General features: G+C 46.8%; 1 protein-coding gene across 2 annotated transcripts in view; it reads left to right on the top strand.

Moving 5' to 3' along the window:
- The window catches only part of CDH5 (cadherin 5), a 36,943-nt gene extending 22,529 nt beyond the window's left edge, over window positions 1-14,414 (top strand). For both annotated transcript variants that reach the window (XM_039223161.1, XM_039223165.1), the window contains exons 7-12: window positions 402-652; window positions 4,969-5,111; window positions 7,153-7,277; window positions 7,633-7,741; window positions 9,952-10,197; window positions 12,285-14,414. In XM_039223161.1, the coding sequence (XP_039079092.1) occupies window positions 402-652; window positions 4,969-5,111; window positions 7,153-7,277; window positions 7,633-7,741; window positions 9,952-10,197; window positions 12,285-12,799 (1,389 nt within the window). In that variant the 3' untranslated portion in view covers window positions 12,800-14,414. The remainder of the gene's footprint in view (window positions 1-401; window positions 653-4,968; window positions 5,112-7,152; window positions 7,278-7,632; window positions 7,742-9,951; window positions 10,198-12,284) is intronic.
- The last annotated feature ends 577 nt before the right edge of the window (window positions 14,415-14,991 follow it).

Here is a 14,991-nt window from a genome sequence, read left to right on the forward strand (position 1 = left end):
CGGATCTGGCTTCTTGAGTAGGAGAGTGTGAAGTGGGCAAAGGCAGAAGAAGCAAAGCACAAAGAAAAGGCACATACTTCAGGACCTGTGGCTAGAACTACTGGTTGGGTTCCCCTAGAGAGCAGGACTGTAGCTCGCCCACTGTGTGTCCTCAATACTTGGAGCAGGGCCAGCCACAGAGTTAGGGCTGGGGGTGCAGCCCTGAGGTTGCTGAGATGCAGTGGGGAGAAGTGGAAGACAGACAGACAGCCCTAGCCACTCTCTTGATGACCATGGAAACACCACTTTCCCCACCTATAAAATGGGCGTCATCCCAGTGCAACCTTGCAGGATTGCTGTGAAGATCTCAGGTCACGTGCTTCGCTCAGAGCAGGTGCCCGCCATACTTTTCCCTTCCACAGCCCCTGGACTATGAATACATTCACCAATACATCTTCACCATCGAGGCCACAGATCCCACCATCAACCTCCACTACCTGAGCAGCACCTCCCCCAGAAAAACCACCCGGGTCATCATCAACGTCACAGATGTGGACGAGCCCCCCAGCTTCCAGCAGCCCTTCTACCACTTCCAGCTGCAGGAGAACAAGAAGAAACCTCTGATCGGCTCAGTGAAGGCCATAGACCCCGACGCAGCTCGGCGGAGCATCGGGTAAGGGGATAGAGGGTGTGAGGAAGGTGATGACCACGATGATCCTGGCACCTGCAGGATTGACACTAGGGCCCAGGTGGGGAAAACGGCTTCTCCTGGCACATACGTGTGACGTGGCAGAGGCAGGACAAGAAGCCCAAGCTCTTCCACTGACCCCAGCGGCCGGTCTTGGGATCCTGTCTAGCCCGGGCACCTCTACCCAGCTCAGTCCTGGCCATCAGAGCTGTCCGCTGGCTGCGCTATCTTAAAGGGGTTATTCTTTGGAATACCAGCTCTCACAGGTCCAGCTAGGGAGATCTGATGGTCAAGAGGGTAACCAACTAGATGGCATCTGTGAACATGTTTTATTAAATTTGTCTTCCCAAAACCCAAAAGGAGAAAGTGTTCATTTCACACAGTCAAACAACACAAAGATCTGCAAAGAAAACATCAGTAACCCCCACTCCCAGGTAACTGAGGTTTATGGTTTGATGTGGTCCTGTCACACCTCTGCTTCATGACCACACAAACATCTACTCACGTTTATGATGGATTTGTTGTTTGTCTGTCTGTTTGGAGGTTTTGGTTGTTTCCAAAATCTGGGGGGTCATACCATGTGCATTTCATCACCACCTGTTCTTCCATCTCCAATAGACTCCAAGCTGCTACCCTCTGAGACCAAAACTATGGTTCTAACCCATGCATTCTAGAGCCATGTAACATTTGATTTTAATACAATCTCATTTTATTCCAGAGGGCTAGCCAACTGTGCCAGCACCATTAATCAAATAAGTCATCATTTTCCCACCTGTGTTATATACCTGAATCTATTTCTGAATCCTCTGTTCTATCCATTGTTGTGGCAAAGCCATTCTGTTCTATTGTAGCAGCTTTACAAAGAGCTAGTAGATATAAGCCAAGTCCCTCCCTCATTGCTTTTTCTACTTCCTGTAAGTTTTATGTGTTCTCAAATACTCTTTCATATGAACTATAAAGTTATTTTAGCTGTTGTTTAAAAAACATTGGAATTCTAATGAGAATTGTGCTACATCAATTTTGGGAGAATTATTAATGTTTCTAAGAAATCAGGTCTTCTTATTAAGGTAAAAAAATATGTCCCCAAAATGGAGATTTGGGCCACATCGCACAAATTTTGGGACTACTGTTCTCATGGCCACACTATTCTAAATAATCTGTAATGATAATTTTTATTTCTTTATTGATTCAATAATTTGTTTTTTAAGTTTATTTATTTATTCTGAGAGAGAGAGAGAGAGAGAGCAGGGGAGGCACAGAAAGACAGGGAGAGAGAGAATCCCAAGTAGGCTCCACACTGACAGTACATAGTCCGATATGGGGCTAGAACTCACAAACCAGTGAGATCATGACCTGAGCCAAGATCAAGAGCCGGACGCTTAACCAGCTGAGCCACCCAGGCACCCTGATCCAAGAATTTATTTAAGAAATGGATTTCATTTTTTTCTTTTCATCTACAAGTGGTAGGGTATTTTTTGTTTTTGCTTTAACTTGCTCTGTAATACAACACAACTGTATTTGTGTCCATTTTTCTAGAATATTTAAGATTTTTGCTTTATATATCAATTTTTCTATTTATAAAGGTTCATAACTATTTTACCTTCATTTTAACTTGTAACTTTTATCCCTATGAAATTACCCAATTTGTTTTGCTCAATACTTCACCTTCAGTTCCACGTTGCCCGATGTTAAGTCTGCCAGTCCCGTTTTCATATTAGTCTTTGCCTGACAGAAGTTTTCCAACCTTTACTTTTAACTTTTCTAACTTCTGCTTTGCACCTGACATTAAGTTGTCTCAAAAATTGAATGTAGTTGGCTTTGCTTTTCAATCTAAACTGAGATGTTTCAGGTTTAACTTATTTACACTTATCATCAAAAACGATAGGTTTGGGGGCACCTGCGTGGCTCAGTCGGTTCATCATCTGACTTCGGCTCAGGTCATGATCTTGTGGTTTGTGGGTTCAAGCTGCACACTGGGCTCTGTGCTCACAGCTCAGAGCCTGAAGCCTGCTTTGGATTCTGTGTCTCCCTCTCTCTCTGCCCCTCCCTCACTTGCATTCTCTCTCAAAAATAAATAAACATTTTTAAAAAATGATAGGTTTGATCTTTTAAATCTTGTTCACATTTCTCATTTCTCAAATTTAATGGCTTCTTTCCCCCCATATTTGCTATAGAGTCTTTTTTTTTCCTTTTTTTCTCCTAGAGATTGGAATGCAACACATTAACTTCTACCAGAGAGAAGTTCTACCTGTAAAATTAAAAGTGTTTTCCTAGACATTTTCTACTTTGAAGTCTCTCTCTCTCTCTCTCTCACACACACACACACACACACACTCACACAACTGCTTTCTTATGTATGATAAAGAAATCAATCTTTTCATTTAATTCTTCCCAAAACAGGCTTTTTTTGATGGGGGGGGGCAAGGGGTGGGGATCAGAGAGAGAGGGAGAGAGAGAATCCCAAGCAGGCTCAGCACTATCAGCACACAGCTCAATGCAGGGCTCAAACCCACAAACCATGAGATCATGACCTGAGCTGAAATCAAAAGTCAGACACTTAACTGACTGAGCCACCCAGATGCCCCATCAGGCTTTTACTTAAATTGAGACATTTCTTAGATGAAAGTAAGTTTTTTTTTTTTGTTTTTTTTTACAAATAGTTTATTGTCAAATTAGTTTCCACATAACACTCAGTGCTCATCCCCAAAGTGCCCTCCTCCATGCCCATCCCCCCCTCCCCCCCACATCCATCAGTCCTCAGTTTTTGTCAGCATTCAAGAGCCTCTCATGGTTTGCCTCTCTCCCTTTCCCCCACCATTTCCGCCCTTCTTCTCCCGCTTGTTCCTCCGTCAAGTTCCTCCTAATCCTCCTATACGTGCAAACATATGATATTTGTCCTTCTCTGCCTGACTTATTTCGCTCAGCATAACACCCTCAAGGTCCATCCATGTTGCTACACATGGCCAGATTTCATTGTTTCTCATTGCCATGTAGTATTCCATGGTATAGATAAACCACATCTTCTTGATCCATTCATCTGTTGATGGACACTTAGGCTCTTTCCATGTTTTAGCTATTGTGGAGAGTGCTGCTATGAACATTGGGGTACATGTGCTCCTATGCCTCAGCATTTCTGTATCCCTTGGGTAAATTCCTAGCAGTGCTATTGCTGGGTCATAGGGGAGTTCTATTGTTAGTTTCCTGAGGAACCTCCACACTGTTTTCCAGAGGGGCTGTACCAGTTTACATTTCCACCAACAGTGTAGGAGGGTGCCCGTTTCTCCACATCCTCGCCAGCATCTAGAGTTCTCTGATTTGCTCATTTTAGCCACTCTGACTGGCGTGAGGTGGTATCTCAGTGTGGGAAAGTAAGTTTTTATAAAAATGTTTCAAGACCCATCTCTGCACATGATATACTTCCTGAGTTCTTGTATATTTACAAATACCTCAATTCTTTTGCCTTCTTATGCTAATAACACCAGATATGTTCCTATAATCTTCAGTATGTAGACACTTCCTTTCAAAATACTATCCATGTGTTCTAGAATTTAATTTTGTGAGGATAGCTGGAATAAGTCTGATTTTCTTCACAAGAACATATTTTTCTGTCTGGACTCTGTTTCGTTCCTTCGTATAACCTTAAAAATCAAAAGTGTCACGAGGCTATACGTAAACATTGATCTCTTTTGGAAATTATGCCTGATATTAATGACCTCTTTTAATCTGCAGACTTATGCCTTTCTTTAGATCAGGTATGTTTTCTTATTATATCTTTTGTTACAGCTCTGTTCTTTTTGTTCTGGAATTTTCCTCAGTAATAGCAAATATACACTATATATTTCATATGTATTCATCACTCATTTATTCATATTATTGATTTCTGGAAGAACTTTTCAAATTTTTACTTCATATGTTTAATTTCTTTTCAATCATTTCCTATCTATTCCAGCTCCTTTTTTTTTTTTTTCTTAAATTTCTTCCTGGCTCTTGGCCAACCACCTTTTCGTGAATGACAAAAACCAAGCCCAGCTCTGGTGTATTTGTTTAAGGCTTCTCCTGCCACAGCTCTCAGAGTGCTAATGATGGAGTCTCAAGGTACCACCTCCAGCCCAGCCAGGGCAACCCTGCTAAAATGGAAGGGATGGTCTCACCTCCCTGAGTCCCTCTAGGTGGGAGGGCACAATGAGCAGTAAGAGGAGGATGGAGAAGACACAAGGGCCTGAAGGGCCTCGTCAGTCATGCTCAGGACTTTAGACTCAGCAAAGAACAAAAGAAAGCCATGAATTTCTCTCCCCTGGCAGATACTCCATCCGCAAGACCAGTGACAAGGGCCAGTTCTTCCAAATAACCAAGCAAGGGAACATTTACAATGAGAAAGAACTGGACAGAGAAGTCTACCCCTGGTATAACCTGACAGTGGAGGCCAAAGAACTGGATTCTACTGGTGAGTGGTCCCAGATGCTAGGGGACCTGGGCTTTTCTCCTTTCCCTCATTCCTTCAAAATAGATGTAATCTGTCATTCTGGGGCTCCAGGGGTATTACAAGCTCCTGCTAAAGCACAGCTTGGCTGGGATACTATAGAGCCTTTATCCCCAAGGTGTGGATGGACCAGCAGCACCCACATCACCTGCAACCTGGTTGGAAGGGTAGAATCTTGGGCTACCCCCAGACTGAATCAGAGCCTCTTACACATTACAGTTGAAGCAGCACTGTCATAAAAGAGTCTGCTAGAGATCTCTGTGATAAGAATCACCTAAGGGAGCTTTTAAACATAGAGCCTTCCCTGGAGGTTCTGGTCCAGTGATCCAGAAATGGGACCAAGGAATGTGCATCAAATAAGTATCACGTCATTCTTATTATCACTGATGTTTGGAAAAGACTGTTTGGGGGGAAAGAAGGAGGGACAATTTAAATGCCAGTCAGTGGGTTGAATTCAATATCTGAAGCAGCTTCCAACTTCAAGATTATTAGGTTCTCCAGATTAGTGTCACTTTTGCCAGAGGGGAAGGCAAGGCAAGTGTTGGAATTTTGTATCCTTTACTTACATGAGTAAAATCACAGCTCCAGGAGATGGATTAATATCTCTACCTTACCCAGGAGACCACCAGGGCCCGGGGGGGGGGGGGGGGGGGGGGGGGGGGGCTTGACCAAGGCCCCGCTGGTGCTCCCCTAGAGCGTCCCCTCCCTCCTTCTGGGCCTCCCAGACTTGGCCATCCCCCTGACCACACAGCCAAGCTCCAACTGCGATGGACTCTTGGTGTTTTCCAGATCAGTCTTTGCCCCTTTCTTCCCCATCTAATCTCATTTGCACATTTTTAAACTTTAAAATAATGGTTTGTTGTTCATTTTAAAATATGGGATGAGGCGCCTGCGTAGCTCAGTCAGTTAAGTGTCCGACTTCGGCTCAGGTCATGATTTCAGAGTCTATGAGTTTGAGCCTCATGTTGGTCTCTGTGCTGACAGCTCAGAGCCTGGAGCCTGCTTTGGATTTTGTGTCTCCCTCTCTCTCTGCCCCTCCCCCACTCATATTCTGTCTCTCTCTCTCTCTTAAAAAATAAACATTTTAAAAAATTTTTAATATGAGAAACACAGAAAAATTGAAGAAAATCATTCCCCCATAATCCCACCATACAGAAATAATTACTGTTGACATTTTAGTGTACTTTCTCTGGTGTTTTTTTTTCTATACATAATTTTATATAAGTGAGATCATAATATTTATATAAAAATCATATCCTGAGTTTTTACTTAACCTTATTCCAGAGCCATTTTCTTATAGTACTAAAATGTCTTTTCATATTACATTTTATGTGTAATTTACATGGGCATTATAAATAGCCACACATTCCATTCTTTGAAAGTGGTTTAGGGACTCCTGGATAGCTCAGTCGGTTGAGTGTCCGACTTTGGCTCAGGTCATGATCTCACATTTCATGGGTTCCAGCCCCGCGTTGGGCTCTGTGCTGACAGCTCAGAGCCTAGAGCCTGCTTCCAATTCTGTGTGTCCCTCGCTCTCTGCCCCTCCCCTGCTCATGATCTGTCTCTCTCTGTCTCTCAAAAATAAATAAATGTTAAAAAAAATTTTTTTAATAAACTGAAAAAAATAAAGTGATTTAATTTTTAATCCCATCTCACTTAAGTTTACCTTTTAATTACTTTGTAATTAATTGATTTTATTTATGTAAATAAATTATATTAATTTAATTAATTTAATTAAAACCTTCTTTAATTTGCTTGCATTGTTTACCTTTTTGATTCTTATAAGTAACTTTAGTAAATATCCCTGTGCATGAAACTTGACCCCCCTGCCTTCCTCTTCTATCTCTTCATCCAGAATGCCATCCCTGGCCTGTCTTCCAGAGGTCCATAGCCCCCTCTTCCTGCACAAAGGGCACCCCTCCAGGACTCCCCATCCACATATTTTCTACCCCTGTGAATGGCATCATCTGAGCCGATGGCAATCACAAGCCCTTTCTCCCTGCAGGGTACTCCACAGGCAAAGAATCCATTGTCCAAGTTTACATCGAAGTTATGGATGAAAATGACAACGCTCCAGAGTTCGCCCAGCCCTACGAGCCCAGAGTGTGTGAGAACGCTGCCCAGGGCAAGGTGAGTCTGGCTCCGCTGGGAAGGCGAGGCACGCTCACTGACGACAGGCTGAAAGGCACCACCTCCCACCCACAGTCAGCTGGCATTTCACTGAGCTTAATGTAACCTGCACAACAGTCTTGAGGAAAGGTGATATTATCCCCACTCTATAGATGGAGAAACTGAGGCTCAGGGAGACTCTATGAAGAATAGACTGGTGGGGAGGGTGATCCAAAGGGTGGATTTTTGGAGACTATTTAGGTAAGTGTTGCAGAAAAGATGCAGCCACAGTCAGATCTGATCCCAAAGTCACCGCTACTGAACACCCAGCCACCCCAACACCACCACTGACTATCCCTCATTTTCCACACTCCAGCTGGTCGTGCAAATCTCGGCAATAGATAAGGACATAACGCCACGAGATGTGAAGTTCAAATTCTCTCTGAGCACTGAGGACAGCAACTTCACCCTGACAGATAATCACGGTACGCATCAAAGTTGTCAGCCTGGCTACTGGCAGGGCCAGGGGCAGAGTTATTTGAGTCTTGAAGCACCGGGGTCAAGAAACAGCCAACAAAGTAGGCGCAAGCCCTCACCAGGGTCTTCGAGTTACAGGATATTTTTTTTTTTTTTTTTTTTTTTTAGTATTAGTTACTTTTATTTTTTTTTTATTTTTTTTTTACAAATAGTTTATTGTCAAATTAGTTTCCACATAACACTCAGTGCTCATAAGTTACAGGATATTTTTGTACAACTCCTTACTGGGCTGTGCAATGCTCGGAGCTAGCCTGGCCAAACCGCCAAGTCCACATTCCCCGTAAGATGCTCAGGTCAGCAAGGAATATAGAATCGACATAGGGTGCAGACGCTCGCTCAGTTCACGAACTAGCCACGGGGGCCCATCCCACACTGGAGCTCTATGCTCAGCACAGCTGCAAATTCTCTATGAATTCTGAGGTCACTACCAAAGAGTCAAAACTGGAAACATGAAATCTAAAATGCCAAGAATACAGTGAACTTTGTCTTAATTCAGCTACAATAACTACTTACCACCAGGTGGCCCCAGGACGGGATCTGGTCCACTCCTCATAGCCCAGAGTCTGTGATGTCAGCAGCGGCCAGTCAGAGCTTCTGATGAGCATACACTTACAGGAGTGACGATGCTGAGCAGACTGAATTCCAGCCGAAAGTAGACAAGCCTTCATGGCTTCAGCGGCTTCCTGAGGAGGAAAACAGAGAAAATCCCTGTTGGGTCTAATAGAGCAATCCTTCACCCAGCACAGGGTAGCATCCCTGCCTTTCTCTGATGACATAACTATGGTGGATGAGGACTCCTGGACAGAACAGCCAGTGCCACCTGAGAGGAAGGTCAGGGCCCCTTAGAGCAGAAGGCAGATCCAGGGGATCAGCCACAGACTCATCCTTAAGGAGCCAATCTTAGAGAAAAGGTGGCCATGATGTGCTGACAGTCAATGATAGACCATTCAAACATTCAGCTGTTTTTAGTAGTAAACCATGTGGCAAAAATACCTGTCACCCGATCCCCCATGTCCACCTCAATCCCACCTCAGATGGGGGTCTGCATTGGGATAGAAAACTTAAGTGCCACCCCAAAGACATGCCATGTACAACCAGGAGGGAAGCCTGTTGCTGCCAGATTCACTTACAGCATGAATGTCCTGTTAATATTAAGTGAATATATTTCTCACAAAGTATCAATGGCCATATACCTATTATTTTTAATTATAATAGACATGGTTACTTAATAACAAAATGTATTGAGCTTTCATTTGAAATCTAAAATATGGCCCCCTTTGCAGTTGGGCAGCTTCCTGAGGGAGCTGACCCTGCAGGGCTAGATAAATCCTGGAACAGGAAACCCCTAGACACTCTGACCACCAGCATCATAACCTCCCAAGAGCGTACAAAAGGCAGACTATCTGGCCTCTGCCCAGAGTCACTGAATCTGAAACGTGGGTATGGGAGATGGGGGGAGAGGGAGGAAAATGGCGGGGAAAGGGGAGCAAGGCTCTGAAAATCTGTTTAAAAAGCTCCCTGGGGGATTCTTCAGTGTGTGGAACCACTGATTGGAGCTGGGAGGGACAGCCAATAATTGGGCCAAAGCATATTCCCAGTCAGCCTGCCCAGGACAACCTCAGTTACTGTGTCATCACTCCCTTGGTGCCTCAGGGAACATGTGCATTGTTTTCACTTTCTAACGGACTTTCAGGAATAGCAGACACAGCCTTTGAAGTTAGCCCAATGCTGAAAGACTTTGAAAAACTTTATTTTTCCCCATCACCAAAGCTTGCAAAAATGCATTAATTAAGCCAAAAAAAGAGTAGAGTTATTAGTTACCTGTTATTAGAGTAGAGTTAGGAAGAGGGGGAGGGGTCAGACGAATCAGTTGCCCACAGAAACTGAAAGCAAGGACTTTACATTTTGGCCAAGCCATTCTTAGAGGCTAGGTCAGAGCAGCTGCCCCAAATACCCCCTCTCTGGAGGAAGAGACCTGCACTCACATCGCTGATACATAAGGCAGGGGGTGCAAAGGGCAGAGAAGCAGCCCAGGCTGCACATGGGCTGGCGCAGTCACAGAGGGTCCCCTGGAAGAGGCAGGCCATATCATCAGTCTGGACAAGGGGTCAGGCACTCTGGACGCCAGAGCCTGACTCTGCAGCCCTAATGTTTCCAGATAACACAGCCAACATTTTAGTCAAGTATGGACAGTTTGACCGGGAACGTGCCAAGGTCCACTACCTGCCCGTGCTCATATCAGACAATGGGAGGCCGAGCCTCACAGGCACCAACACGCTGGTCGTGACCATCTGCAAGTGCAATGAGCATGGCGAGTTCACCTACTGTGAGGATATGGCCGCCCAGGCAGGCGTCAGCATCCAGGCGCTGGTAGCCATCTTCCTCTGTATCCTCACCATCACAGGTCAGTGCCCAGGAACGGGGGGGGGGGGGGGGGTGTTAGGGAACAATGGGCAGAGGAGAGGGGTGCTTCACAGGAGGAGGAAGAGGCCAGGGATCTAGGCACAGCCCTGCTTCCCACCCTGTCCCACCCCAAGCCTCAGGGCTCCATAGCAGGACACTGGGATAAGAAGCTCTACTTCCCTGGATGCCCAAGGGTGGGGGTAGATGTGGGGGAAAGGGAAGGTACAAGGCCCTTCCCTCACTTTAAATTACCTCATATTTGACATTCATCCATTCACTCTATATGTTTTGAGCACTTGGAGCATTCCAGGCACTGTTCTCCGCATTTATTCCCAAGGAGAAAAAAAAAATCCTCTTTGGGGGGAAAAAAAGGAAAATTTTTAAAACTCCAGTGTAGATTATCTCTAGTGGCTTCCTTTCCTTTTTTTAGGATTCCTCTAACTTTGGTATCTTTTTTTTTTTCTTGTTGGGGCCTCAGAAATTTTAGGAGCATTTTAGGCCTTGCCTTGGTTTGGGTTACTCAGGAAGCAGACCTTGCGACAAGGATTGGGGTATAAGTGGTTTATTTGGGAAGCGCTCCCAGGAAGCCCTAGAAGGAAGAAAGGGGAGTGAAACAGGGTAGGGAGGCAGCTGATGAAGGAAGTGTCTTCTTGTAAGTTACCAGTGCAGGTCACTGAAGGTTTCCCATCACTGGGGATGGGGAAGCAGTGGGGCCCTCCCAGCAGCAGTTTATCAGCTGCTATCAGCAGTTTATCAGCAGTTTACCAGCTCCACTCAGCTGCCGGTTGGGGGCTCCTCCCAGGGGAACAAATTCTCCTGCACTTCCTCAGTCCTGAGATGGGGCAGGGGTTGGCCCTCTAGAGGAAATTAAGAGATCTCCCTGTCACTGAAGTGACAGGCCCTGGGGATACTGTGGGGTTCCCACATTATCTGTTCCAGGCTCTTCCTGCCAGCAGCTCCCCTTAGAGGCCCCCTGGGTGTGCCACCATCCTGGGGCTTCTCTGGCAGAGTCCATACTTGGAACCCCTTTTAATAACAATTAGTAATAATAATAATTAATAATAATGATAATGACCACCAGCACACGTAGAATCGCACGTAACCTCATAACCACCTTACCAAATATAAACAAAGCAGGGAAGTCGTCACTTCCAGCTTATAAACAAGGAATCTGAGGCTCAGACAGGGCATCCCAGCTTCTCTTACGTATGTTAAGTAACTCAGTGCCAGAAGGACAGAGTCTGGGGGATTCTCTGAGCCTAATCGTAGGAGCTCTCTGTGCCACATGGCCCACCCATCCTCAGGGGTTGGCAACCCTTACAGTCACACCCCTCAGAGCTCTGAGCAGAGTCAACATCTACACCACTGCCCCACATTGGGACTCCGGGCAAGTCACTCAGCCTCCCTGAGTTCAGTTTGCTTAAGGGTAAAATAGGGATAATAATACCTGCCTTGAGTGAAATAACATGAGAAAATGTCCAGTATGGTGCCAGCACATATCCAATAGGTGCCCAAGAACAGCCACTGTGATTGCAACGGGCAGCACTTCTGCCAGCAACACTGTTACCTGTTATCATCAGCATGGCGATCAACAAAACAATGGGTCAGAATCTTTGCACTCCATCCCCTTCCCATTTTTCTCCAAAATCTGGCCTCCCCACATTTGTACACAACATAGCAGGATTTACAATGGTGGGGGGAGACAGGAAATGTGGACATAGGTAGATGGGGTTGAGACTGGCAGGAGAAAAGGAACTTAAGGGAGTCTCACTCAGTTTCTCTTCCCCCACCCCAATCAGTGGCCGTGACAGCCAGTCAGGACCAAATCCCCAGGGAAGGAGGGTCTGTCCCAAAGTGGGGAATGAGGGGGTTGCACGACCCTGACCCATGGCGGGGGGGGGGGGGCGCGGAGGTTAGAGGGAAGGTACCCACAAGGCGTCTAGACCAAACCAACCTCTGCCTTTGCCCAAGTGTCGCTGGGAGGCTGAGCTGGCCCAGGAATTTCCAGGGAGGAGGGAGGAGGGGAGGACGCAGGTGAGCCCCAGAGGGCCGGCTGGGCCGGGTCTGACTAGCTCTGGCTCGCTGCAGTGATCACCCTCCTTATCTTCCTGCGGCGGCGACTCCGGAAGCAGGCCCGCGCACACGGCAAGAGCGGGCCCGAGATCCATGAGCAGCTGGTCACCTATGACGAGGAGGGCGGTGGCGAGATGGACACCACCAGCTACGACGTGTCGGTGCTCAACTCGGCGCGGCAGGGCGGGGCCAAGACCCCGCGGCCTGCGCCAGAGGCGCGGCCTTCCGTCTATGCGCAGGTGCAGAAGGCACCGCGGCCCGGCGCGGTGCATGGCGGGCCGGGGGAGATGGCCGCCATGATCGAGGTGAAGAAGGACGAGGCGGACCACGACGGCGCTGGCCCGCCCTATGACACGCTGCACATCTACGGCTACGAGGGCTCTGAGTCCATCGCCGAGTCCCTCAGCTCCCTGGGCACCAATTCATCTGACCCGGACGTCAATTATGACTTCCTCAACGACTGGGGACCCAGGTTCAAGATGTTGGCCGAGCTGTACCGTTCAGACCCCCAGGAAGAGCTGGTGTACTAGGGGGCTGTGTGCCTCCAGGTCTGGGGACCCAAACCTCTGCAGCTCGGGCCACTCGGACAACAGGCACTGAGCCCGCAAATTGTAGCACTGATGCCCCAGCCCAGCAGCCCTTTCTCCTAAGTCCCAGAAACCTCACCACCATGGGTAGCAAACTCTAGGTCCCTGAAATGTACGGGAACATATTTCAGTGATAGCTACCCCTTAAATGCTGGAAGATCCAGGCTGATGTTCTGTCTGGGTTTGGACATCCATAACCCTGTCACCTGTGTCCATGGGTCCTATTCAAAGACTTTCTGTGGCTCCTCAAAGCAGCTTATGGTTCAACTGCCAGGGGGAGATCTTCCCTTGAAGTCCCCGGATCACCCTGGTGAGATGCCTGTCTGCCTGGAGGCAAACAGCATGACCTGTGGGGCAAGACTCTGCAGCCCAGTCCCTGCAGAGACTGGAATCATCATCATGCCAGGCCTGCTTCAACTTCCTCACACTCTCCCGAGTCCCCACCACTCCCAGCTTCTCCCCAGACCTGTCAAGAAGGGGGAGGGAGCCTCTTGACAGCTACTGGACTTGGGTCCTGAGGTGACCTCGCTGGCCTGCCACGCCTGTTACTGCTGTACTGAGCACTGAAAACTCAACCAAAGTCAGGAAAATGGCTTGTTGAACTTTGAAGCAACTGTGAATCCATCCTGAAGGGACAGTGGAGACCAAGTGTGACAAATCATATGGTGAGGGCCACCTGCACACCCACACTCTTGGGAATAGCTGTGACCCCAATTTGAGGCTCATCTACACCGCAGTAGTTTTGCCTGGAAAGTGGAGCAGATGTTCCTAGAGCAGAAGCCCTCTCCCCTTATCAGTCACTCCTTCACACTTTCTCTCTCTTTCCATCTACTACTTATCGCTTGACCTGAAGGCCCTCAAGATGTGACCCTCAGCAACTCTGGTCAAAGTCCAAACCCAAACACGACTGCACAACAGAACTGTGTCATTTGCCTTTACACACCTCGTTCGTTGCCACATCTCAGGAAACCCCAGCAGGGCTTCATCCCTCAGGCACACCCTGCCTTGCCCATGCTCTGTGGTCATCTGTGCATCTCCTACTTTCAGCCAAATCTGGAACATTCCACTGCAAACACACCCTGGGGAAGTGGTATCACTCAACAGGAGAGGGCAGGAAAGGAGACAGACTCTCCAAATCACCCTTGGTTATGGACTGAGGTTTCTCTCTGGGCAAGGGCCCTCACACTTCAGGAGACTATAGATAACACTTGACTTTTTTTTTAAACCAACAACTAGTATGTGTGTGTGTGTGTATATATACATATGTATATATACACACATACGTATATGTTGTGGTTTTTTTTACTAATAATACTTATACATTTCTAGCTCTCACAAACATATAGAGTAAGGGGTTTTGCATGATAAGTGGGTTGCTATTTAGGTTAACAATTTTAATTCAGATTTTTTAGTTGGATGAACAAATTCCTGTAACCTTCTTTTTCCTGTCATTGTAGTGATTGCTCTAGTGATAATAACTCTATATTGGCCACACTGGTGCATGGGACGTACTGTATTTTTTTATACCTAAATAAAGAAAATTCTTGAAATCCTTTTATTTCTAGAGCTGAGAAAGCTCATGAGAAAAACATACACATTACCACCACCACCATCATCAAAAAAGGAACCCAGGGTGCAAGGGGATATTTACAATTAGGATTTCAGAGACACCCACTCTGTATTGCAGCAGAGAATAATAACAGTCACCTAACCCAGCCCCCGTTCCTCCAATGCCTTCACTCGGCCTCTGTACATGCCCCCCAATCCCACCTCCACACTCCACAGCAGGCAAGACCTCTGGAAGCTCGAGCCACCACACCATTTCCATGGTAGGGGGAGTGGGAGTCATCAGCAGTGAGGGAGGAAGTCAGCCTCTAATTGGCTGGTTGACAGGAGTGAGCAGTTGGCACTTTATTAGGGTGTCTGGGCCCAACATTGGGGTCCTGCCTTGAAAACCTCTCAGTCAAAATGAGAAGAAACATCTTTATCACACTCAGGCTTTGAATTGAGGAAGTGGGGGTTGAAGTTCACTTCATCAAGGCCTCTGCTCCTCCACCCCTACCAGCAGGGATTCCTGGGGATCCAGGGATGGTATTTTGTAAACTGTGCTCTTTATAAACACTAGTTCCTGGAGC

Source organism: Hyaena hyaena, unplaced genomic scaffold (genome assembly GCF_003009895.1).
Source record: "Hyaena hyaena isolate Hyena2069 unplaced genomic scaffold, ASM300989v1 scaffold_18, whole genome shotgun sequence".
Lineage (NCBI taxonomy): Eukaryota > Metazoa > Chordata > Mammalia > Carnivora > Hyaenidae > Hyaena > Hyaena hyaena.